Source organism: Diaporthe batatas, assembly GCF_019321695.1.
Source record: "Diaporthe batatas strain CRI 302-4 chromosome Unknown Contig00004, whole genome shotgun sequence".
NCBI lineage: Eukaryota > Fungi > Ascomycota > Sordariomycetes > Diaporthales > Diaporthaceae > Diaporthe > Diaporthe batatas.
Window position 1 is genome coordinate 282,487 of NW_025408551.1, and position 23,759 is coordinate 306,245.

General features: G+C 56.7%; 8 protein-coding genes across 8 annotated transcripts; 5 read left to right on the top strand and 3 right to left on the bottom strand.

The window, feature by feature from the left end:
* The first annotated feature begins 123 nt into the window (after positions 1-123).
* On the top strand, positions 124-1,058 carry KVR01_004108 (uncharacterized protein). Its single transcript, XM_044783997.1, has 3 exons — positions 124-566; positions 633-799; positions 859-1,058. Exons 1-3 carry the CDS (start codon positions 256-258, stop codon positions 1,005-1,007), a joined length of 627 nt encoding a protein of 208 aa, XP_044646272.1. The 5' UTR covers positions 124-255; the 3' UTR covers positions 1,008-1,058.
* Positions 1,059-1,192: 134 nt separating this feature from the next.
* KVR01_004147 (uncharacterized protein) lies at positions 1,193-4,369 on the top strand. The gene is made up of 4 exons (XM_044790100.1): positions 1,193-1,376; positions 1,478-1,584; positions 1,908-2,968; positions 3,036-4,369. Exons 1-4 carry the CDS (start codon positions 1,260-1,262, stop codon positions 3,728-3,730), a joined length of 1,980 nt encoding a protein of 659 aa, XP_044646311.1. The 5' UTR covers positions 1,193-1,259; the 3' UTR covers positions 3,731-4,369.
* On the bottom strand, positions 4,346-7,001 carry KVR01_004384 (uncharacterized protein). The gene is made up of 3 exons (XM_044786101.1): positions 6,135-7,001; positions 4,799-6,036; positions 4,346-4,725 (listed from the first exon to the last, which is right to left on the bottom strand). The coding sequence occupies exons 1-3, from the start codon at positions 6,286-6,288 to the stop codon at positions 4,489-4,491; spliced, it is 1,629 nt and encodes a 542-aa protein (XP_044646548.1). The 5' UTR covers positions 6,289-7,001; the 3' UTR covers positions 4,346-4,488.
* Positions 7,002-8,006: 1,005 nt separating this feature from the next.
* Positions 8,007-12,491, bottom strand: KVR01_004712 (uncharacterized protein). The gene is made up of 2 exons (XM_044785019.1): positions 12,212-12,491; positions 8,007-12,144 (listed from the first exon to the last, which is right to left on the bottom strand). Exons 1-2 carry the CDS (start codon positions 12,275-12,277, stop codon positions 8,830-8,832), a joined length of 3,381 nt encoding a protein of 1,126 aa, XP_044646876.1. The 5' UTR covers positions 12,278-12,491; the 3' UTR covers positions 8,007-8,829.
* Positions 12,492-12,817: 326 nt separating this feature from the next.
* Positions 12,818-13,841, top strand: KVR01_004578 (uncharacterized protein; the record flags this gene model as incomplete). The annotated part of the gene is made up of 3 exons (XM_044790117.1): positions 12,818-13,165; positions 13,219-13,475; positions 13,541-13,841. 3 exons carry the CDS (start codon positions 12,818-12,820, stop codon positions 13,839-13,841), a joined length of 906 nt encoding a protein of 301 aa, XP_044646742.1.
* Positions 13,842-14,941: 1,100 nt separating this feature from the next.
* KVR01_004419 (uncharacterized protein) lies at positions 14,942-18,237 on the top strand (the record flags this gene model as incomplete). The annotated part of the gene is made up of 3 exons (XM_044789875.1): positions 14,942-15,851; positions 15,912-16,009; positions 16,066-18,237. The coding sequence occupies 3 exons, from the start codon at positions 14,942-14,944 to the stop codon at positions 18,235-18,237; spliced, it is 3,180 nt and encodes a 1,059-aa protein (XP_044646583.1).
* A 406-nt stretch (positions 18,238-18,643) lies between these two features.
* On the bottom strand, positions 18,644-20,575 carry KVR01_004839 (uncharacterized protein). Its single transcript, XM_044788380.1, has 5 exons — positions 20,558-20,575; positions 20,245-20,498; positions 19,965-20,175; positions 19,146-19,902; positions 18,644-19,071 (listed from the first exon to the last, which is right to left on the bottom strand). Exons 1-5 carry the CDS (start codon positions 20,568-20,570, stop codon positions 18,834-18,836), a joined length of 1,473 nt encoding a protein of 490 aa, XP_044647003.1. The 5' UTR covers positions 20,571-20,575; the 3' UTR covers positions 18,644-18,833.
* A 1,049-nt stretch (positions 20,576-21,624) lies between these two features.
* On the top strand, positions 21,625-23,545 carry KVR01_004475 (uncharacterized protein). The gene has a single exon (XM_044784404.1). The coding sequence runs from the start codon at positions 21,727-21,729 to the stop codon at positions 23,194-23,196; it is 1,470 nt and encodes a 489-aa protein (XP_044646639.1). The 5' UTR covers positions 21,625-21,726; the 3' UTR covers positions 23,197-23,545.
* Positions 23,546-23,759: the final 214 nt, after the last annotated feature.

Here is a 23,759-nt window from a genome sequence, read left to right on the forward strand (position 1 = left end):
GTGCCGAAGCGGCAGCGCAGACGGGACCGACAGATCCATCGTCCCAAGTGCTCACATTCCGGGGTGGAATGGATATATCACATCGTTTCCCACTTGCTACCTTTTTTTTTTTTTTTTGATTTTGTTTCCTTTGTGATACGATCGATGTGACCAGGGCATTTTGAACATTCTCAAGTATAACCACGCAGCACCAGCCACACTGCACCGTGTCGTCTCACCAACTGACGGTCCGTATTTACACCGCAAAGAAACAATATGCACCCGGTCGTAGAGGTGACCCTCTCGTGGCTCCTGTCCGGCGCCAAAGGCCGCGATGAGAAGAGCTTCTACCGCTCGCCGGCCTTCAAGGACCTGCGGGAGCCGACCATCGAAATCACGTCTACGGAATGCGGCGCGGGTTCGCTGGCCGAGCCGGCTCAGCTCAAGAAGGAACACTCGCACGATGGAGAGGGCAGGTTTCCGGGCTTGCAGTGGACAGCACCGTCAGCAATCAGTGGGCAAGTGAAGGAGTGGCTGCTCGTGGTCGAGGATCCCGACGCGCCGCTTCCAAACCCCATAGTGCACGGGTGAGTTCGACCTGGTCTGTTATGGTGTCATTGAAGCCCGCAAAGCTGACGGTGTTTTTCCGGCAGGATATTCGCAGGCATTGGATCGAACATGACGAATATCGAACACTCCCACCTCGGGGTTGCAGACGAGTCCAAGAGCGCTGTGGAGGGGGGGTTCCACTATGGCGTGTGCCGCAGGCCTGTGGTGTACCTCCCTCCGAGGCCCCTGATGAACCACGGGCCCCATCGATGTGAGTCTGGTGTTGGTGCAGCAGCTGTCCCAGAAGAATTCTGACATGCAACCCAACAGACTTCTTCGAGGTTGTGGCACTGAGTGAGACCTTGGCCAAAGACGTGTTGGAATCCAGGCCGACCAGGGAGAAGATAGCCGAGGCAGTTCAGGGCAAGGTGTTGGCCTGGGGACTCTGGGTCGGAGCATATGAGCGGAAATGGCAGTAGAAGCTGTTCGTCTGTTTCTAACTCCGTAGTGAAATAATAATCATCGACAGGTTCGAGAGGTCCGAGCTTATCTCAGCGCCAACGGCCAAGTTCGAGACTGAGATAAGCCCCGCCCCACTCCCCGTCAGCTCAACCAGAGCCGAACCGGCGAACGTCGTCGGTAGCGCTTCGGCAACACCTCCCATCCCCCCTTCCACCACAGCATACCCAGGCACACATCGGCATCGACTGACGAAACCTTCTTCATCGACAATGTCCAACGGCGAGTCGCGTGAGTCGCTCGACCTGTTGGCATCTGCCGCCGAGCAGTCGTCCCCACAGTCTCGTATCAAGAGGAACACGGCTTGCGTCTCGTGCAGGGACTCCAAGGTGCGCCGGACTGCCGATGCCTGGCGCTGGGTCCTCGGCCCTGGCCCCTCGGCTCAAACCCCCATTCTTTGCTCCGGCCACGACATTGACCGTGCCTGTAGGTGAAATGCAATGCGAGCACCGTCCCAGGACAGCCATGCCAGCGCTGCCAGAAGCTGAAGCTGCGCTGTGTCGTTGACAAGTCTCACAAGAGGGTGAGCAAGCGAAGGTGGGTCGACCTGTCCCGGCCCGTCCTTAGCATGACATGGCCCGACAAAGTTTCTCAGCCACCGAAACCCAAACTGTTGGGCTTGTTTCCTCTCTTCGATGTGCCTCCGACCCTGTGCCGGGTACCTTTCCAGTTGTCTGACTTGGATTTTGAAATTCCAATGACCAGCTGTAGCTGTATTCCAACATGGGAGAGGGAATCCTCTCGCCGCGTCGGCTTTACTTGTTCCTTTTTTCCAGCTGCCTGGCGGCTGTTCCCTCGTCATGCATCCCCTCACCCTCCTCTTCAGAGGAAGTATAAAGGAACTCTCTAACAATCTGCAGTAAATTTGATGAGCTTGTCCAAGAGGTCCAAAGCATCAAACAGGCCGTAGCGCCTCATCCATCGTCTTCCGGCCCCCATGGACAGCTTCCACTTCCTTCAATCCCACCGCCACATCTACCAAGCCCCAGGTCGGACCAGCCACGTCTGTATGCTTCCACTGGCTTCTCATCAGGAGTGTCACCACTGGCCTCGATCCCTTCCTTCAGCAATGCTGCGCCCCCGCGGACGTTCCCGGAGGCATCCTCGGTCCCCGCTTTGACCCCGGGCCCCCTGACTACTCCGTCTTCTGCCAGTGGCCGTCCCTCGCAACCCAGAGCACTCAAATCAAGGGTCTTCTCTGGGGAGGACATTGACCGATACTTCGATCAGTATTTCGAGTTCTTTCACCCGTATTTCCCTGTCGTGCGCATCAGGGAGCCAGACGCCATATACAACACGGGACCGGTCCTCTTTTGGGTCATTGTCGTCACAGCCTGCAGGCGGTCGACGCACGAAGGCGGAATATTTGATTTCCTCGTCGGTGCAGTCCGGAATGAGATCTGGGACAGTGTCTCTGACCCGCCCATCTCTTTGGCCACGGTCAACGCACTGTTAATCCTGAGCGTTTGGCCCTTACCCACTATTCGCTTCATGAAGGATCCTTCGCCAATATACGTGTCGCTCCTCATGAACAGCTGTTATATGCTTGGAATCCACACAGGCCGGGGTGACTTTCCCACGCAAGTATACCCAGCATATCGCCTGTCTGTCAGTGACGAGGAGGCCGTATTTTCCTGGGTGGGGTATAATATCATCGCCCAACGCGTGTCCACGTATGGTGGCACTCCTTCTACGGGCCAGTACTTCAACAGCACCATCGAAAGCATCATTGACAGGACTAGCCCGGTCAAGATTCCGATGTATTTCTATGTCCTCCTACAAAGTGCAGCGTTCCTGCACAGAGTGGGCAGGACAATAGCTGCCAACCTCGAGCAAGGAAAAGGAATCTCCCATCATGTCGTCGAGCAGCTAGAGGAAGACTTCCAGCACGTTCAGGGTCTCATGTCTGCCGGCATCTCAGGTAAGCTCCCAGCCCGTTCGATCAGCATGTGCGCCGTAATTCCTGACTCTGACATAACCATGGACAGAGGTGGACCAGTTCACTATACTATCGACACTGCTAGAGCTACAGGTGTTCTACTTCATGCCGATGCCCGGCTTTAGTCAGGAGACATTCAAACGCAACGCCCTGCGCTGCCACACGACCGCGCAGTCCGTCATCAGGCTCGCACTGAAGCTCAACAACGACATTGACTTCCTATCCCATTCACCCCACTTCGTTTGTCGCTCCATGATGTCGGCAGGCTGCATCGTGATCTCGGCGCTGCTGTCCCCGTCCACGAAGGAGGTGATCGAGCGCCAAATCCAGGACGCAGGGACCACCCCGGATGCGGTAGTCAACGAGGCGCTCGCCGGCGTGAGGCTGTGTAGCATCCAGGACGGCGACCTGCCCGTCCGCGCGGCCAAGATGATGGAGAGCGCGTGGAGCGTCCGCGAGATCCTCCCGGCCACTGAGCTGTCGCAGCTCGGGCAGATGGACTTCTCTCACCGGCTCGGAATGGGCCTTCCGCTCGACTGCATACGCAGGTGGAAGAGACAGATGGAGCAGATCCGCCCGGACAAGGTCACGCCCCAGCCCGTCGCCGCGGAGGGAAGCGTCGGCGTCGCAGGCGCCACCGAGATGCTAGCTCCTGATCCGTTCTCGAGGGTGGACTGGGACGCGTTCATGAAGGACTTTGACATGAACTTTGACCCGGCCCTCATGGACACCGTTGTGGCCTAGGAAACCGACGGTTACACGGCTTGACCGGGTCGGTGAGGGTCTCTTTTCGGACGGAGTGTTGGACGTGCGTGCAAACCAGCATTGTAACTTGAGGAGCCCGAGAGACAGAGACAGAGCATGGTACACTTGCGGTGGGAGGTTCGTAAACTACAATATCATTGTCTTCTTCCTGACCCTACCTAGATGGAGCCAGGGCCGCGAGGGCAGAACAATCCAAGACAAGCTCGCCAAGCTCCGACCAGGAACCTCCTTAGTGCGACCGAGACATAAGGTCCCGACTTTGGTAGCGCACAAAGGGACGCTGCCATGGGTTGCGCTCCGTGCAACAAACAAGAAGGTGATCCGAAAAAGCAACATGCCCGGCTAGGGGCACCCAAGCCGTTGCACAAGCTTTCCGGCTTAATACGGTATGTAGTACTTGGTGAATCTACTAAATACAATCGCCCATGCCACTTTTGGAAGGTCCGATTTAGCTTCATTTAGTAGCCTAGACGCAGCCTCGGAGACCGGCTGGGCTGAACCTAGTTGTAAATATAGATAGTCTATTTTCCAGCTGTGATTTACCAACGGTTCATGCGTGTGGAATGAGAATCAATGTTTTTGATTTACACGCACTGGAATCTCAACATGGTATCAATTAATGGTGTGGCCTAAACAACTTCCAGGTATGCAAGATGCATTCAACCGCCCGGAGGGTTTCGGATCTAAGGCATGTTCTAGGAAACTGGTTTCCTGGCGTTGAGAAATGCAGTGACTGTCTAGAAAAGTCCACGAACAATTCGCTTGACCCAGGGTTGCTTTTTGAGCTCGTCGTCCTCATTGTCCGTGACGCTCTGCAAACGAGCGCCAGCCATCAGATCCATCTCGTGGATGGGCACCAAGAACCGCCAGTCCCTCGAATAGACTTTCCAGAAGAGGTACAGCGCCAGAACAATCACGGCAGCCAGGTACTGTTGGAAGAAGTATTCTGCGTCGGGGGTAGCATCAGGGGACGGCTGGTGACGCAGTTGTTAGCAGGGTTGGGGGTACTCTGAGATGAGGGTGATGAGGAGTTTAGGATGAACTTACGTAGAGTGAGCTGTAGAAAGTGGCGATCAAGCACAAACCGCAGAGGAATAAGCCGATCCAGCTTCCCCAGACACCCAAAGTTGGCTTGTACGGGATGAGGTCCAGGCTGTGACCATGCTGCTTCCATGCCTTGCGGAAACGGATGTGTGTCGCACAAATGGTACCCCACACAAAAAAGTAGGAAAGGCCAGAGAGAGACAGAAGCCAGGTGAAGATGGTGCTCTGCGACGACGCCTCGCCAATGAACGCCAGCAGGCCGAATGCGAGCTGCACAGCAATACACCAGATGGGGCGCCCGTGCTTGTCAACATGTGCAAGGAACTTTGGAGCCATGCCTCGCTCAGCCATGGCCTGCATTGTCCGAGTGGAGCCGAATGTGCAGGAGTTTGCGACCGAGATGACGGCGAGGGTGATGACAGCGTTGAAGATGGATGGGAGAACCTTGATACCAGCATCCTCGATCGCGAGCACGAAAGGGGAGGCCTTGGTGTTGGCGCCGGAGGAGCCCAGGAGACGCTCGTCGTCGGAGGGGATGATCAAGCCCACGATGAACAGATTCACGACGTAGAAGAAGAAGATACGCCAGAAGACCTGCTTCGCAGCAAGGGGGATGGCCTTCCTGGGGTTGGCAGACTCGGCAGCCGCGAGACCGACCAGCTCCGTGCCACCGAATGCGAAGGCTGCGACGACGAACACGGAGCAGAATCCATTAAACCCGTTCTGGAACGCACCAGGGTCGTGCCAGTACTTGGCCCCGAGGTAGCCCCGGTCCCCGACGCCGCCGCAGTTGATGATGATTCCAAGAATGATGAAACCCGTGCAAGCAGCAATCTTGATCATGCTGAGAACAAACTCGACCTCGCCGTAACCCCGGACGCCGAAGATCTGAATGGAGGCGAGAATGACGAGGAAGACAGCAACCCAGATGCCCATGTTGAGATCATCACGCCAAAAGCTGATGGTGATGGAGGCGGCAACAAGCTCAAAAGGCAGGACGGTCAGCCACGAGAGGGCGTAGTCCCAGCCTATGGCAAAGCCCCAGGATGGATCGATAAAGCGGACGACGTAGGTGTAGAAGGCGCCGTTGACCGGGTAGAGGACAGCCAACTCAGCAAGGGCCTGGCAGGTGAACAGGAGCATCACACCGATGATGGAGTAGCAGATGACGAGCGACGCAGGCCCGCCCGTGTGAAGGGCACTTCCGGAGCCGACGAAGAGACCAGCACCAATGGCACCACCTAAAAGAGCCAAGCTGTCAGTTCAGTCCTCCCGCCATACAGTCGAGGTGGAGGCAGGGGAGGGGAGGGGGGAGTGCAAGTGTTGTGCGGAACCGTACCAATGGCAATCATCTGCATGTGTCTCGACTTCAGATCACGGTTCAATTTGCCCGACTTGTTGACGACTCCAACCTCCTCGTCGACGGTTTCCGAGCCGTAGCCATTGTGAGGCTCGATGACCTCCTTGTCGGTGTGGCTTTTTTCGTGGGCCATGTTGTCAGGCTGTTGGGCCACTCTTCCTCTGGACAATCAAACCGACTGGTGGGATGAAGGGTATTGACCAGGGCATGGGCGGGCGGGTACCAAGACGGAGGGGCGAGCTGTACTTATAAGATTGGGCACGAGAATGAGAGACAGACGGAGGGACTGTCCAGGACCGGGGGCAGCCAGGCGGGAGCAGTATTGAGACAGGGGCCCGAATCCAAACAGGCCTCGATGGCGCGCTAACAACGGCGGAGGAGGGAGAACAGGGAGATTGAGCCAACACCAGAGGTGCGGCTGACTGGACAAGGGTGTATTTACATAGATAGTACTTGGGAGGTTGTGCTCATGAGCGAGGCTTGGATGTCTACAGCCCCCAGCGTCCCAGAGGACAAGACGCACAAATGGCATCTCACGAATGGCATCTCGTAGCATGATGATGGGCAAGGCATGCTGGTGGCACCTCGAGAAGCCTCCCCAAGGACGACGAAAGGCGGCCAGCACACTGACAAACACAGTGTAGAGGATCCCAGTTGCCCAGGCTACCCGACTGGGTGGGAATGACACGGCTGGATGGAAACAGCAGGGCAGAGAGGGAGGGAGGGTCTGAGGGTCTGGACTCCGAACCCACGGGACGGTATAACAAGCCATAACAAGCTAATAATTGACAATCTAGGCATGAAGCTTAAGTGGACGGCCCAAGGAGCCAGACCCCTGCCCACGCCTGTTCCCTGTCCCCGTTGATAAGGAACGAGCAGCTGCCAATCAGGACAGTCAGGACAGGAAGGTTGCATCGGGGCTCATTTTTTCAACGGCACTGGGGCAGCTGGGCAGCTGGGCTGGACCAGGTTGGTGGGGACCTGGCCGCCTGGCAGCCTGGGGGGAGGCCTGGCTGCGGCCATCTGAGATGGATCGGGGGCAAGAAACCGTGATATGGCAAGCAGCTGCCCCGTGCTTGCGCAGAGAGCCGCGTCCTGCCTCCACCCGCGTGCAGCACACAGCATGCAGCGCACATGGCTGCCCACTTTCCTGTGTGGCCCGTCAGCCCGTAGGGTCCACGCCCAGGCTGTCAGGCTGTCTGACTGTCATGAGTAATGATGTCGACTACAACAATCGCTTGCTCACCTGTTGGACCGGGAACCGATTGCGACTACGCCTGACTCGGCCGCTTGATCTCATCAATCAATTACGTACGTAGCCGCGGTGGAATCTGGGGGACGAGGCTCGCTATCTGATGCGTATAAGCCCTGGCTTGCCTGGCTTGCCTGGCTTGCCTGGCTTGCCTGGCTATCATTCGCCCCAGCCAGCCAGCGAGCCTGAGCCTTGCGGTCATGGCTAAGCTTTGCGAGACCCATGGCCAAGAGTGCCCCATCGTGCTTGGCTGCGGCCGCCAGAGCTATCACTTCTGGGCAAAGGCTTGACCCCAGCCAAGCCTGCTGGCCCGATGCGTTGCTCAGAGTCTGAGACTGGCGCGTTCTGACCTCTTCTGCCTCTCAACCTGTGGCCGATCAAACCAAAGCCTGCCCTGCTTATGGCAATACACCCGCAAAACCGCCGAGGGCAACCTTGGCAAGCCGAGCCCACGCTGCCCGGGTCGCCAGGCACTCGCTCGGCCACGCCGGGGTCGCCATTTTACCACGCTACTACTGGAGGGTGTCATTATAGTTCAACCCCGTCTCCCCGCGAGGGCCCTTCGACGGGTTCCAATTCGCCGGATCGGTCTGCAGCTGGCCGGGCCTTGCTAACACCCTTCTGGAAGCCTTCCATGCAGTCCTCCTAACAAGCCGAGCCGCCTGGCCGCTCGTAATCCTGCCAGACGCTAGCATTGCGGCACATTCCTGGCACAAGTGAGGCGATTCAGAGCAGCGGGTCGCGTGCCCAGCCTTTCCTACCGCGGAAGCTTCTCCGCCCCCCCCCCCTGCCTACTTGCCCCCTCCATCTCATCCCCCGCGCGTGTCGACCAATGGCACCCATGGCAGGATGGTCCGTTTCGCGCCTAAATGGTGCATATCTCTCAACTCGAGGCCACGACCACACTTGTGGCTAGCGCTGGCCGAAGCTACGGATCAATCTGAAGCCTGAAAAGGCAGGTACAGACGGAGCATGGGGTCATTGATCTTGTCCGGCCTCAGTCTGCCGACATGCAGCACACTGGCGCCCAAGAGACGGCTGTGTGGCCACCACGCTATGGTGATGTGCTGGTAGTATGGTACTGCTTCCATGCATTCTTCCAGAACGATGCATCGAAGGCCGTTCGTTGTCATGGATGGCTCCCTGACCCTTCCAGGACGGGATGTCACGTTCCTGTTCCCCACAGTGACCACAGATGGCAGCCACGGTTGGAGAGCTTACCACCACAGGCTCAGGTACGCGGACGGGATTGGGTAGAGGATGAGCGAGTGAGCGAGCCATGCCCTTATTATTGGAGGCGGCATGCGTGGCATGCGTAGCTACAACTGTATTGTACGGTGAAAGTCCCCAGATCATTGGATCTACACGTGCTCTTGCGCAATCAATCCAAAATTCCCAGGCAAGGCCGACTGACCACCCCCTTCAGCCTCCGATCTTATCTACACGCGCGAAGGTGACGCCCTCAAAGACTGGGGCTGGCATTGGCTCAGCGAGGCCCCTCTCGTACAAGGCCAGCCAGACCGCATCAGGGTTGACGACCTCCAGAGCCCTGCGGGCCTCCTCATTGCGCGATAGCACGTCCGCTAGTAAGCCCAGAATCTGCTCAAACATCTCATCTTCGACCCGCACAAATGAGACTATGGCGATCAGAAGCGACACCGTTGCGCTCCAAGTCTGTGCCGCAGATGCGAACCTGCCGAGACCACTTGACACCGTGCGAGATCCCGGCGCCTCGAGCTGCAGGCCCGAGCCAGGGGAATCCCCCACTCCTCCTCCCCGAACAGGTATCAGTATGCTATCCTCGCCGCCGATGCTGTGTTGTCCGCCCGGCATGGTGCCTCTCGACGTTTTGGGTGCGCCCATGCCGCCTCCACTCCTGCTGCTCTTTCGCGCCTCGTCCTTCATCCTGAAGCACCACTTCCCCAGCCCATCCCACCACTCTGTCTTGACTCGAGAGCCTAGGAAGTCGCCTGCGCTTTCACATAGTGCGGCCAGTGTCCCACACGCCGATATGACGACGTATGGCTCTGGATCGTGAAGTCTGCTCACGATGACGGGCCACACGTCGTTGACCAGCGGGAGGAAAGCGTTCTCGTCAGGCGCTAGCGCTGATGAGACCTTGGAGAGCAGGTCGAGCAGCTTTTTCCGCAGTGTCGGTGTGGGTGATGTGAGATAATGCTGCGTCAGGGATGTGATCTTGGCGAGGAGGGTATATGCAGGTGTCTTGGGGGGAGCCACTTCCTCGTTGTTGTTGGAACCTGGATCCTCAGACTCATCCTCGCCATCTTGCCTCGCCTCAAAAGCATCAAGCTCGTCTTTCGCAGACTTCCACGCTTCTTTCGGATAGTCGCGTATGATTTCCTCCACGTCTCCCTGATCCTCTGGTTCCCGCTTTCTCTTCGCTCGTCTGTCCAAAAAGGCAACTGTGTCATCAATACCACTGGACTCGAGTTGCCGTTTCCTGTGGTTCACTGTCTTGTCCTTTCCGTCCTCTATCAGTAGCCTGTCGGACTTGACGCCTTGCTCGACCACTTCCGAAAGGACGCTAAAGAGACTCTCCACGAAGGAAGAATATCCATGGTAGCTGTCTAGGGCAGCAAAGATTCCAGCAACGACATCGTCCAGATAGGGCAAGAGGCTCGGACCCGTGAGGCGGATCATCATTACGAGCACCTTTATTGACGCAGGTGAAACGTCGAACTGATTCAGGCGCAGCGAGACCGAGTTCACCATATAATCCACGTTGTCGATGATCAGCTCAGACACGCTACCGTATCCGCACGACGCAGCGAGACTGTTCAGAGTCGCGATCGCGTGACCTTTGAGTTCCGGTATTGGGGATCCCAAGAAGGTCGCCACGGGGTAGAGCACGTCTATGAGTTCCGGGCGGAAGGAATGGCCGAGACGATGGCCAGCGAAGGCGGTGACTTCCATCGCGATGGCCTCGAGGCGCCAGTCCACTTCGTCGGTGTCCGCGTCCGAGTGCGAGTCAAGTATGGAGACTGAAAAGGAATAGAGCTCATCGAAGACAGACTCTGCATCTTCAGGTGAGGATGGATCTGGCGCTGCGTCCGTGAGGTCCAGCAAGTCATCAACTTCGGAGGTCTTGGTGAAGGAAGCCTTGAGGAGCTCGAAAGAGAGCCAGTAGGCGGATATCTGGTCGACGCCACTGGTCTCGAGGATGAAGGGGAGCATTTCACCGGCTAGCTTGACTTGTTGTGATGCTGAGCCAACGTTCTGTATAAGATTCGCAATGTCTTTCCTCGTGCCCCGCTGGCTTTCTTGGGGCAGTAGGATTGGTCGATATGTCTGTAGGCCCTTGCTTGTCTCTACCATGCCTGTACTTCGCCAGAAGTTCTCGTCCACTTCGACTTCATTCTGGATCTTTGGGTTCTTTGAGTTGAGAATCAGGGACACAACGCTGTCCCTCAAAGCTGAGGAAAGTGACTCGTGAAGATTCGCGGATTGGATCTGCAGCGCAGACACTAGCTCGTTCCCCTTGATGATGTTGCGGATTGCTTGCTGCTTCACCCGCTCATCGCTAGACTGCATCATACGCGGCATGCCAGTGATCCAGTTATACACCGTGGCATTGATAGAATCCAACAATTCGGGATAAATTGTCGCCAGGTCTTGAAGCGAAGTACCGTAAAACCCTGTCCTCTCATCCCCGAGGACATCGATTCCGAGGCTGGGTTGTTCATTGTCTTCTTCGCGGAGCATTATGGCACTCTCGACAAGCATCGAAGTGCAATCCGACAGGGTGGAATGACACTCGTCCAAGAGGGTAATGCAGAGCCGATTCATGGATCTCAGAACGTCTGAGTCGCTATGATTTCTCAGCTTGAGAACAGTGGATAAAGCAGCCTTCACTTGCGCAGCTGTGGCCCTCAACCAGGAAGCCGTCAGCGCCTTGCCTCCGTCCTTGTCGTCGGCCGCGTCGCCGAGTCCAGAGCCGTCCGTCTTCACCTGCCGGAGCAAGTTTCGTCGTTTGAGATCTCCAAGGATTTTGGTAAGCACCACCCTGAGAACATTGACAGAATTAACCAGCACCCGCCTCTGTGCCCTGGTCGACAGAGGTGGGGAGAGGGCACGGGTCAGCGAAGACACGGTGCCAGGAAAGAAAGCAGCCAACACATCGTCCTGTTTGATAGTCGTGTACACAGCCAGAATTGCACGCAGAGCCTCAATTTGGATATCAGGGGTGCTCCCGCCGGTGACTCCATCCAGTATGACCGATACAGAGTGTCCAAACGACGGGATGATGTCCGCGTCCGTCAACGGAGAATCTTTCGCCGACAGCCCTGCCGCCTTGATCAGAGCCGTCAGAGCCCTGTACCCCTCCAGGATCGTCTCCTCGGGCTTCGTAGTTTGGCTCTGCTCCTTGCCCGGCACGCCGCCGACGATGAATGTCAAAAGAATGAGGAGCTGCTGCGACAGCTCTTTTGATATTCTGGACTTCCAGCCGTGCTGGATCAGGAGGCGGAGTGACTTGATGATGGTCTCGATCACCCGGATAGGAAGGGCATCACGCTGTCGCAATAGATGTGACAGCGGAAAGAACACATATTCTGCTATCTTGTCATCGAGCAGGGTGGCATCGTACTGGATTTGGTCTTCCAGGATGCCATTCAGCTGGTTCAGCAACTCCTGCAGCCGCTTGGCGGCGACGGTCTTGTCCTGGCCCTTGCTGCCCTGGAGGGCAAGCTTGCTGATCTCTACACAGACGGGTTTGAGCTGACTGCGGGTCAGCGAGGATCGTGGGGTTAATGGGTATCGCTGGGCAGGAGGCAGCGTCACTCACCTTTGCAAAGAATTGGTTCCTCGCTGACGGGGTAAATTCGGATTTTGGGCCAAGCTGTGAGGCCATCTCGACCGGAATGCCCTTGCTGCCCGGGCCGGGCGTCTTTTTGCTGCGATCAGATTTGAAGATGGAGAATAAGTGACTCTCAAGGTATCATGAGAGCCTCACAGGCTTATTTGTCAGAAAGATGTCAAAATGCCACAAGGATGAGCCGCGCTGGTGCAGCCTGTCCTTACCTACCTAGGCACCTAGGTACCTACTAAGCATGTGTGGGCGGGCGCTGCACCAGCCTGAGGCACCTGAGATCCAGGGCGCGAGACTGGGTTCAGCAGTAGTGGCAGGCGGCGTTTCGCTGGAACGAGACTCTGCCGCCAAGGCGGGGCCGGTTAGAAACGGTCTGGAAAGTGCGAAGACCCAGGCAACCGTTACGGCCCACCGTCGTCTACACTGTAGAAGCAGCATATCCAATGCACATGCATGTCAAGAAGTTGAAGCGGCATGCGGTTTATTAAGCAACTTGATATTTGATAACCCGCACCTGAACGCCAGCCGAAAGAAGTCTTGCATCATCAATCATCAACCGTCTTGGCAAGCCCCCTCGCGATCATGGCCGCAAAGCCCTTTTCTGTCACGGTACATCCGTACCCATCCAAAGTCAAGCACGCGTGTGCATACGAGCTGGGCCCGCCCCAAGCTCGCAACGCCCTTATCTTCGTTGGGGGCCTCGGTGATGGGCCTCATACTGTTCCGTACATCCGAACAGTTGCTGCCAAGATCGGGGCCGACGCGGGCCTCAGCTACTCTGTCTTTGAGATCCGCATACGCTCGTCCTTCTGCGGCTTCGGATGGAACAACCTGACCAAGGATGTTCAAGACATATCCTCTCTGGTCAAGTATCTACGAGGCATTGGCAAAGAGAAGGTGGTTCTCATGGGCCACTCTACAGGCTCACAGGTAGGTGCGAACTATCTCATCGCTTAACGTTGCGCATCACTCACCATAGACAGGACTGCATTGAGTATGCCGACTATGAGAAACATCAGAACGAACCCGTAGATGGCTTCATCCTCCAGGGTTCGGTCTCGGATCGGGAGGGCTTTTCCGTGGACCTTGGCAAAGACGAGGCGGATAGGATGGTCGCACTTGCCGCCGAGATGATCAAGGACGGCAGAAAAGACGACGCCGTTCCCAAGTCGAAACTATCCCGGCCACCGTTCCCCTGGCCTGTGACTGCGTATCGGCTTCATTCTTTGGCAAGCGTTGGGTGAGTTGCGCGGCTATTCCAGGTAGACATGAACGCAACGGGCTGACAACTTGCGCTCCTCTCAGCGGCGACGATGATTATTTTTCGTCGGACATTCCTGATGAGAAGCTCGCTGCAATCTGGGGCCGGGTCAAACAGCCCATCATGGTTGTGCCATCTGCTGAGGATCAATATGTACCCAAGACTGTCGATTTCGAAAAGTTGCTGGCCAAGTGGAAATCATTCTGTCCTTCCATGAGCAAACTATCGGGCTTGATCCCTGGGGCAAACCACACTGTCGATGCCGAAGCATCCCAAGACTGGCTAGGGGGCAGAGTGGTCAGCTTTTTGAAGAGCTTGGACGGCCCGGACAGCATCCCGGGATAGCCCCCTTCAAGGAAGTATGATAGAAGGCAAGCAAGGCACAGGGGGGTTCGCAATAACAATTTATCACTCGTTGGAAGGCGGCTGGTTGGTTGTGATGGGGCACGTCGATCCACAGGAGATGGTGTTGATTTGTGTTTTGTGGGGAGGATCGCATATCAGATGAAGTTAGAGGACCAGTGTGACAAAGCCACTCACCCCCACCACCGTGTGTATTGATCTGACATAAGGACTCCGGCCGCCCATGCCCATCTCAGGGTCCAACTTGGGTGACGTTCAAGTCAGGGCTGTCAGGTTCAGGCCAGGCACCACAACGGGCTCGAACCTAATCGTGTTAATGACCCAAGTTTATGCGTGCTCCTAGCGCCCATGCTGGCGTGTGCCATGACCCATAGTGGCTGGCGGCTGATCCCAGCACGGGACTCGGGCGCTGAGGGGGAGGAGGCATTGCCCAGGCACCCAACCAGCTGGCCGGCCAACTCATCAGGGACCAAGCTGCTGCATATGGCACGGAGTACTATGTCTTGGGCTGCCTGGGTGGGTGGGGTGCCAGACTCCGTACAGCAATACTGCATGCGCATTTAGATACCAATGAAGCCAGGTTGAGCTTGCGTCACGACACGCATTCGGCCCCATGCGACGACAGCAGCCACAGCAACAGCGAACAGCGGACAGCGACAAGTCCTGAGCATCTACTCAGCCCAGCCAAGCACAAGCCAAGCACACTCAACTCCTGCCGCTTTTCCTGCCCCCTTCCCTCTCCAAGCAAGACATAGATGCACCGCACGGCGATGGCATCGTTATAGCCAGTGTTCGACCAATCCACCCTGCCTGCCCGCCTGTGCCTTGTTCTTGATCTAGGCTGCGACCCGCTCTCGACGCCGCCGCCGACGCCGACACCGACACCGACCCCGATATCCCTTTACCTAAGCGACCCCTATACTCCACCGACGCTGCCCTCAACGCCCAAGTCCCACCTCCATTTCCCTCGACGCCGCTCCTCCTCCTCCCCCTCCTCCCCCCCCCCTTTCCTGCTCGATACTCGGCCCAGCCTCAGGCTCAGAGAGGCTCCCCAATACCCCCCCAGAGACCAAGCCACCGCGATGGCTTCCTACGGCCACCCTGCGCCGGTCGCCGCCCCGAGACATGGCCAGGCAGTCACTTACGGCGCACCTATTCCGGTGGTGCCAGGTTCCGGCGCTCCTGTCGGCACCTTTGCGCCCGGGACCAAGATCCAGGTTGGCAGCCATCGCGTGGTGATCCAGAAGTACCTGTCAGAGGGAGGCTTCGCCCATGTCTACCTCGTCAAGCTGCCCAAGCCGGTCGACGGCACGGACCTGGCCGTGCTGAAGCGTGTTGCTGTCCCGGACAAGGACGCCCTGCGAGGCATGCGCACCGAGGTTGAGACCATGAAGCGGCTCAAGGGGCACCGCCCAATCGTCACCTACATCGACTCGCACGCCTCAGAGCTTAGGGGCGGCGGCTACGAGGTGTTCCTGCTCATGGAATACTGCAACGGCGGCGGCCTGATCGATTTCATGAACACTCGGCTACAGCACAGGCTCACCGAGCCCGAGATCCTCCAGATATTTACCGACGTCGCAGAGGGTGTTGCGTGCATGCATTACCTGAAGCCCCCATTACTCCACCGCGACCTGAAAGTCGAGAACGTCCTCATCAATGCGACGGCCTCGAAAAAGAAGTTCAAGCTGTGCGATTTCGGCTCCGCTGCTCCGCCGAGAGCTGCCCCAACAACTGTCGTCGATTGTCGGCTGGTGGAGGAGGATGTCCAGAAGCACACGACCATGCAATACAGGAGCCCGGAGATGATCGACGTGTACCGAAAGCAACCTATCGACGAAAAGTCAGATATATGGGCGTTAGGCGTCTTGCTGTATAAGCTGTGCTACTACACAACCCCCTTTGAAGAGCAGGGCCAGCTTGCCATCCTCAATGCAAGCTACAGGTTTCCCAGCTACCCAGCCTTCTCGGATGGGCTGAAAAGGCTAATTGGTGCGTCATGGCCCTGGGGAGATTAGGCCTGGGTGAGGATGAGGCTAACAAACGCTGCAGCATCCATGTTAAAGGAGAATCCGCAGGCCAGGCCAAACATTTATCAAGTCCTAAAGGAAGCCTGTGCCATGCAGGGCCGCGAGGTTCCCGTTAAAGATGTATGGTCTGCCTTCGCACACCCCCTAGCTGCGCTTCCCGCTCACACGACATCTAGATTTACACAGGGAAGTCGAGGTCGGAAGGACGGCCTCAGGAAGCCCCTCGGCAAGAACCCGCCGCTGCCGTTGTCGGAGCTGTGTTCTCGCCACCACCACAGCATGAGGCAGTCATACCGGATATCCAACCCATGCGGCGGGGCAGGCCACAGGCTTCGGCTCCGCGCCCGAACCCATCTCCGAAGCCAACGCCCATGGCGGGCACTGACGGTGACCCTTTCGCTGCGCTAGACGCCAATGCCAGTTTGAAAAGTGGCGACGAGCTGTCGACTCGATTTCCAACGCTCGATCAGTTTTCGATATTGCATGAAAAGGGCGTTGCCTTTGACTTTGACAGTTCCAGTTCGCCAACGGTTCCGAAGAAGGATGGCGGAAATGTAGCAGATGAGGCATTTGTCGTGCCTCAGAGCCAGCTCTCGCAGCCGCCATCAAACAGTAGGATATCGGTCGATGTGAACCGCGGCCCCACCTTGCCCTCGTCATCGCCAGAAAGGCAGTCTACTCTGCCAATGAAGCCAGTGAAGAGCTCGTCTGCTCCCCCTAAACCTACCGAGATGAGCCGCGCATCAGCTATCATCAAGAACACACCAGAGCTGCAAGCCATCTCCTCGGGCTCAGCCCAGGGTTTTCAATCTACTCCCGCTCGCTCAAATATGGTATCAACGGGCACGATGACGACTCCACCTCCAGAACGGCAGGCCTCTACTACTCCGTCGCAGTACCAGATATACCGCTTCCCCCCAAACGACCACCGACGGTCCTCGAGCGTCTCGAGACAGCAGCAGCAGCCCCAGCAACCGCTTCAGGACATTCCACTGCCAATCCGCACGGAGTCTCCGGCCTTGCGGCCTGCCGCATCCCCTCGCATATCGTCCTTCCAGGGCCACTCTCGGCAACCGTCCTCGTCAAGGCCTTCACTTGAAGGGGGGCGGCCCAGTTTGGAAACCTTGGAGCCCATCACAAAATCGAGGTCGATTTCTGGACGTCCGCGCCCAGTGAGCACCCATCTCGAGTCTAACTTGGATTTCCTTCGCGAGCAGGAGAAGAACTCGAAGCCATTAGGCTCCCCAGTCCTTCCCTCGCCGAAACTGCCTCCTGCAGAAAGAGCACCGTCACCAAGTTTACTTGACGACGACATGAATATCGAATCGAATGTTGACTTCCTCCGCTCGATGGAAGACACTCAGCCGCGGAAGAGTTTGGAAGGCAAACGATCCAGTCTTTCTAATCTCGGGAAGAAGTCTATCTTCGCTGGGAAATTTGGCGATGCTTTCAAACGATTTGAAGGTAGCCAGTCCGAAGCACCGCCTCCAGATCGCACTCCTTCACCATTCAAGGTCATGGAGCGTAGAGACCTGACGCCAATCGCTGGGTCGGAAGCCACGGACGGTCGAAGTGATGATGGTCAGGTCCACGGTGAGTCCGACGAGCTGACACCAGCAATGCGCCGGGAGATAGAGCAGAGGCAGCTTGAGGAAGAAGAAAGAAGGGTTGCTGCTGCGCAAGCTGAATACCGCGCGCGGCTTGCCCAGCGTGGGGGAGCAAAACCTGGACCGCCTCCTGTCGGTGGCTCTTCAAGGGCAGTCGCAATACAGAACAAGGTGCAAAGTCTTTTGGATGAGAACGCACGGTCGTCCTCAAATGTGAAGAAGACGGCAGAGGGTTATGGCCAATACACGAGACCCGCCGCGAGCTCTGCGCAACCCGATACGAGACCAGAAATACCGCGCAAGCCGATTGGTAGCAGCGGAGGCTCCACGGGAGCGCCTCGTCCGATGTCCAGCTCCAGCTCCCTCAATCGAGCTGCAGGCACGGCAGGGCCGGATTTCTCAAAACCCACACCGCCGCCTAAAGACCCTGTACACAGACCGACGGCGCCACCAAAGCCAGGACATCTGAATAAGACCTTGACGAGCAGCAGCAGTAATCACACGCTCAGGTCGTCGTCGCCGCCCAAGCAGGGCATGAGCACCACCGGGATGCGGCAAACGGGCAAGTTGGAGGCACTCATAGCCGCTGACCTCCCCGGCCAGCCAGTCCTGGATATGACGGCTGAGGAGAAGGATGATTACGTCCGCGACTTCTCCAAGAGGTTCCCCAGCCTGACATCAATCGAGATGGTCGAACGAGACTTGTCTGCCGAGGAGAACAACAAGCCCACGGGGAGATAGAGTACACCCTGGACTTGGTCGTCTAGGCGCTTTTCCCGTCTTTATGGATACTAGGAGTCGGCGGCGGCGAATGGTGTCGGCGGTGCCATCTTAGAAGACAGTGGGTCTGGAGAAGACTAGGATCTTGGATCGCGGAACGAAATGTATCAAGAGATGAGTGTGTTGCATGGCTGTTCTTTGCTCCCATGAGATTAGCGACTTGCTTGCTTTTTGTCCATAAGATGTCGCGGCTCATCAATCAAGGAGCCGAGTTGCGTTGGGTAAAGCCGGAGCATACACACACACACATACTTAGATTTTGAAGAAATTCGATCATGAATACAGTAGAAAGCAGCAAGTCAAGTTCTATCAACAACGGTCTGCGACCTTGCCAATTCGGCAACTGACACGCATATCTTCGTATGCCCTCAGAGGCCTTCTCTGGTCTATGTAGCACCGTTTTTGTAGACATCCCAGTATGGGATCCGTCAAGTCGAATCGGCTACATGAGTGCTGCTCAAGTCACCAGTCTGGCCGACAGACGCCCCTGCCACCTAGCTCAACGATGACCTCGGTGAGGTAATAGTGGACACAACCAAAACGACTCCGGGAGAAACCTAGTTCATGAACTGCCCGGTGAAGACCCCTTCAGGGTCCCATTTCATCTTCAGTGACTGGAGCTTTTCCAACTTGCCCTTGCCTCTGAAACGAAGTTCGATGGGGCCAGTCCTGGTTGCGTTTTGGAAGTCGGCATACTCGGACCGGTCTGGGCCTCTTGCGATGGCAATACACTCTGCATTTAGCTGGGCAACCTTTTGGTGGCTCGAAGCGTCAGTATACCAAATTATGTTGTTCCTGTGGGCCACCAAAGAATTAGCACAAGCTCCCTAGCTTGCAGGGGCATATTGATCAGCCTGGGTCGGACTTACTGCCAGAATCTGATATCATGGAGAGAGTTGGCTGACTCAAAGGAAGGCTGCTTTGGAGGGCGCGAGTCCCACTGAAAATTGAAGGTGGTGTTGATGGCATCGGGACACTCTTCCATGAGGCGCTTCCACACCTCGATGGTGGCGAGGAACCTCTCGATATCGAAGCGCCTCAAACCCACGGTACCAAATGTCTTGAAGCCGCCCTTGGCCTCCAGTGCTTCTCGGCCATCACTGACATTCTGTATGGGAACAGGCCCGCCGTCAGCAATTATTGGCTTCAGTTCATAAAGCGCACTAAAGGCGGTCGTTGCGTCGTCCGGGTTGCCGATATACCTCGCGGCGACCACCAGAGCAGGCTTCCGGGCGGGCGGCGGGCACGAGGTCATCAGCAGGCCAGCCGTGGCCTTGGTGCCATCTTCTACGATGTATTTCATCGCCTGTGCAACTTCCAGTGCCATTTCCATGGGGAAGACGAAGCGCCCGCTCCAGATGACGCCGTTGTCGTTACCGAGCTCGGTCAGCGGCCAGACCTTGATTGTCAGCTCTGTTATGAGCCCGAAGAACTGGCCTGCTCCTCGGATCGCATAGAGGAGGTCTGGTTGTCTCTCTTGCGTGATTTCCACCAGGTCTCCCTGCGCATCAATCATGCGCGCGGCTACAATCTGGTCCGAGCCGTAACCTGTGAGGGAGGTGGTGATTGAGGCCCCTCCGTTCAGGAAATATGGGATAGCCCCGACCTGAGTTCCATTGCCAATAGCTGGGTAAACACAAAATCAGAGATGCTCTTATCATATGATGGAGAGGGTTGTCTAATCATACCGGCAAAGTAACCATTTCCCGCAAGGTGCACGGCGACAGCCTTGGACAGAATGCTGCCCCTGAGCTTCGCAACTGGCCCTGATGAGTCTACCGTGATCCCAGAATAGTTGCTCAGGTCGATGATGAACCCCTCCTCTCCTATCGTCGACCAGGTGCTATGCCCGCCTGATTTGGCGACAAAAGGCACCGAGTGCTTGACGGCCCAATGAACCTAAAATACTGTCAAAATTCCCAACTTCAAAAAGGCCCAATGACCAGGGCCCGGAGTCAGCCAGCATACCGTGCTCTGTATCTGTTCTTCTGTCCGGGGCAGAACTATGGCTGCTGGGACTTTTCGGTCGATGTCAGACCATCTCTTGGAGTACTCATGAAAGCGGGCATCGTGCTTATCAGTCAGGATCTCAAGGTCTGGACCGACGTAGCCTTGAAGCCCACCAAAGATGTGAGACTCTAGCCTTGGCGGCATAACTGGGTACTTAAGTATTCTACCAGACTTTATGAGGAGAGATTTCACCTGATGTATTTTCCGCGATTCTGGACTGTGAGCAAGCATAAAATGCGGAGGAGGGATTTGAGATGAGCTCGATGCTTACGAGAGCACAACATTCAACCGAATCCTTCTCCACCAACGGGTTCCTAGGACTCCTTTGTTGGGTTCAGTTTTGGTTAGTGAGCTCCACTCAATGCTCACCACATGTACTTAGGTACTTAGGTATGCTCAAGTATGAATTGGCAAAGCTTCGTGCCGACAGATAGGATTTATGGGACAAGTGCAAGGAGCGATGGTGGCCGGGTGACTATTGATGTCAAGAGCTAGCTCCCTGTCATGTTGATTGCCCACCGTGGGAACCCTTCATAGGAAAACAAGACAGAATTTCAACATCTTGCTCCTTCAGAGTTCGTTAGATTTGTACTTCTAGAGGGCCCACTAACCTGCGAACAGGGATCGTATCACAAAGGCCCCTTCCCCTTGTGGCCGGCCATCCTTCGACAGAGCGAGCACATGCAAAGTCCAAACTAGTACTGCCCCGCCTATGGCAACACTTTTCCATTGGATGACTCCAAGAACAACCATATCCGACAATCTCGTGCTAACCCGGAATTGTGCCTGTCTGAGCAATCAGTCATTCTTCCAAAAGGGATCTCATATGATAAGGTTCAAGTTAGAGTGATGTTAATTACTGGACGGGTCTACGAGGCATGGAAAGATTGATATAAAGTCGTACATTAGTACTGTTGGGTGTCCGTCTCAGTCACCACTGCTGGTGCCATGGGCTTCGTTCCAGACAGATCATATGAATCATCAGTAGTAATATCTATCGCAAGATTCAGTTCCTCCAATCTCCCAATGTTTTCCCAAGGGTTCATTAAAGCGGTCTCAGATGCACCACTCCCTCACCGCATCGGAGATTCCAAGGAGCAAGCATTGTAAAATGCAAGTGGGCTGATCCATGGATGCCTCACTTTGGTGCTGGGCTTATTAGTAGAGAAGTCAGTTGCTGTATTCTTGGTCCATTTTAGTCCATCTACCCGATATTCAGTGGTCCTCCGATTCGGAGCCGAATTGCCGGCCGGGCTGTGCCTGATCAGAGATGCCGAGACGACTGCGCAGTGACGTCCCCCGGCGACCCGTCTCGGCACACATTGACGAGGAGGGTGGGAGCCGTTCTTGGGCGACAGCACAGAGACCCTCAGAGGTTGACATCTGAACGTGAGCTCGAGCAGGCCCTGAGCAGCTCGTGACCTGGACCAGTTGACGACCATGCTGCTCCTTTCTCCCGTCATCGTCTGGCCCTCGCTTCTGCTACTCGCAGGCATATTCGTCCTACAACGCCTTCGCTCACCGCTCGCCAGCGTGCCCGGGCCATGGTACACGCTCTTCACCTCGCTCCCGCTCAAGTGGCACGAGTTCAACGCGAATCGCACGCGCCACATCCACGCACTGCACCTGCGCTATGGGCCGGTGGTGCGGATCGCGCCCAGGGAAGTCGCCTTCGCCTCGGCGGCGGCAGTCAAGGAGATCTACTGCTCCGGCGGCAGCGGCTACGACAAGACCGAGTTCTACGACCTGTTCACCGTGTATGGCCGCCGGACCATGTTCAGCACCCTCAACAAGGAGGACCACGCCCGCCGGAAGCGCGTGCTGGCCGACCGCTACGCCAACAGCAACGTCATGAAGCCCGAGAGCCTCGGCGGCATCCAGGAGCGCAGCGCGCGGCTGCTGGAGCTGGTGCGGCGGAGCGCCACGGGGGCCGGCCGCGGGACCCTGGACCTGTACATCACCCTGCACTCGTATGCATTCGACTGCGCGTCGCACCACCTGTTCCACCCGTTCGGGGCCAACTCGCTGCAGAGCTGCGAGGATGAGGAGATCATGCGGGAGGTCACCTTCGACTCCTCGCTGCAGAACCGCCTGGTAAGGTACTACAGCCCCGCGGCGCACAGGGTCATGGGCAGCGTGCTGAGGCTGTTCGGCGCCACGCCGAGGGAGACACCCCTCGCGGATAAGTTTGTGCTGGACAACAGTGTCAGGGGCCACGATGCGAGGAGCTTCACGCTCCTGAGCAGGCTGAGCGACAAGTCCTGGGACCTGGAGAGCCTCAGCATCGCTGCCGAGTGCCTGGATCACATGGCCGCGGGGATCGACACCACCGGGGACGCCCTCTGCTTCCTCATGTGGGAGCTCAGCCAGCCGCGCTCCCGGGGGTTCCAGGACAGGCTGCGGGAGGAGCTCCGTGGCGCGGGAGCTGCCGAGGCGTGGGATAAGCTTCCGTACCTGGACGCTGTTGTCATGGAGGGGCTCAGATGCTTTCCGGCCATCCCCATGTCCCTGCCTCGCTACGTGCCCAAGGGCGGCAGGACGATCGACCGACACTTCATACCCGAGAAGACAATCGTCAGCTGTCAGGCACACTCTGTCCACCGCATCGACGAGACGGTGTTCCCCGAGCCCGAGCTGTTTGACCCAGGCAGATGGCTCGTACGGGAAGGGGACGCCGAGAGGAGGAGATCATTCTTTGCCTTTGCAAACGGGGGCCGGGGATGTGTGGGCAAGCATCTGGCGCTCGCTGAGATGAAGATCCTGCTGAGGGATGTGTATTCTGCGTTCAGCACGCTCCCGGACCCAAGCATGTCTGCGGCGGAGATGGAGATGTCGGACCAGCTGATCTCGTCCAGGCCATTAGGGCAGAAGTGTCTGTTGCGGTTCATTCCTGAATCTATACATATATAAAAGTATGTATGTGCCCATATATAGTAACTGATACATTATCCTGGAGTATATCGGAAGTGATACCAACAGGGGCTATCCCGCATACAAAAGACTCCGAAGCAACCGCCCAATGCTATGCTGTAGGCTGGGTGGACCAGTCACACCAAAATGTTTGAGATCTGGGCTGGGAGGCTCTGTTGGAAGCGCAAGCAGCTAGGCAGTCACTCAGTTTGTAACATGCAGGAGATGACCAAGGGGCTCCGAGGCCAAACAGTCATCTTGAACCACTCAGCCTTCCAAGCCTGCCCAGGTGATGAGTGCAGGCTGTGTGACATCGGCTAGCTGCAGGGCTGACCTGTCACGAAGATGCACAATGTGTTTGGCTGTGGGCATTGAATCATGATATTTGCCTGCTACTGGTGGCCGGCAATATAGTGAGGCCGAGGAATTACTCTACGAGGTGGTGCCCGGCGGGCTATTCAAGGTTTATTTGGGGATTCTGCAGCAGGGCGGTTAGGCAAAAGCATAACGAGGCAGAAAGTGTGACAGATCAGACCGAGCGAGTCTGGTTGGTTCGGTGTCGA

Coding starts and splice junctions, on each gene's coding strand:
- KVR01_004108 (XM_044783997.1), top strand. CDS start 256: ATGCACCCGGTCGTAGAGGTGACCCTCTCGTGGCTCCTGTCCGGCGCC. Junction 567..632: donor CCAAACCCCATAGTGCACGG/GTGAGTTCGACC, acceptor TTTTTCCGGCAG/GATATTCGCAGGCATTGGAT. Junction 800..858: donor GAACCACGGGCCCCATCGAT/GTGAGTCTGGTG, acceptor GCAACCCAACAG/ACTTCTTCGAGGTTGTGGCA.
- KVR01_004147 (XM_044790100.1), top strand. CDS start 1,260: ATGTCCAACGGCGAGTCGCGTGAGTCGCTCGACCTGTTGGCATCTGCC. Junction 1,377..1,477: donor TCTCGTGCAGGGACTCCAAG/GTGCGCCGGACT, acceptor CCGTGCCTGTAG/GTGAAATGCAATGCGAGCAC. Junction 2,969..3,035: donor CATGTCTGCCGGCATCTCAG/GTAAGCTCCCAG, acceptor AACCATGGACAG/AGGTGGACCAGTTCACTATA.
- KVR01_004384 (XM_044786101.1), bottom strand. CDS start 6,288: ATGGCCCACGAAAAAAGCCACACCGACAAGGAGGTCATCGAGCCTCAC. Junction 6,037..6,134: donor CATGCAGATGATTGCCATTG/GTACGGTTCCGC, acceptor TGGCTCTTTTAG/GTGGTGCCATTGGTGCTGGT. Junction 4,726..4,798: donor CTTTCTACAGCTCACTCTAC/GTAAGTTCATCC, acceptor CTGCGTCACCAG/CCGTCCCCTGATGCTACCCC.
- KVR01_004712 (XM_044785019.1), bottom strand. CDS start 12,277: ATGGCCTCACAGCTTGGCCCAAAATCCGAATTTACCCCGTCAGCGAGG. Junction 12,145..12,211: donor GGAACCAATTCTTTGCAAAG/GTGAGTGACGCT, acceptor ACCCGCAGTCAG/CTCAAACCCGTCTGTGTAGA.
- KVR01_004839 (XM_044788380.1), bottom strand. Junction 20,176..20,244: donor AAGAACAGATACAGAGCACG/GTATGCTGGCTG, acceptor ACAGTATTTTAG/GTTCATTGGGCCGTCAAGCA. Junction 19,072..19,145: donor CATGATATCAGATTCTGGCA/GTAAGTCCGACC, acceptor GGTGGCCCACAG/GAACAACATAATTTGGTATA.
- KVR01_004475 (XM_044784404.1), top strand. CDS start 21,727: ATGCTGCTCCTTTCTCCCGTCATCGTCTGGCCCTCGCTTCTGCTACTC.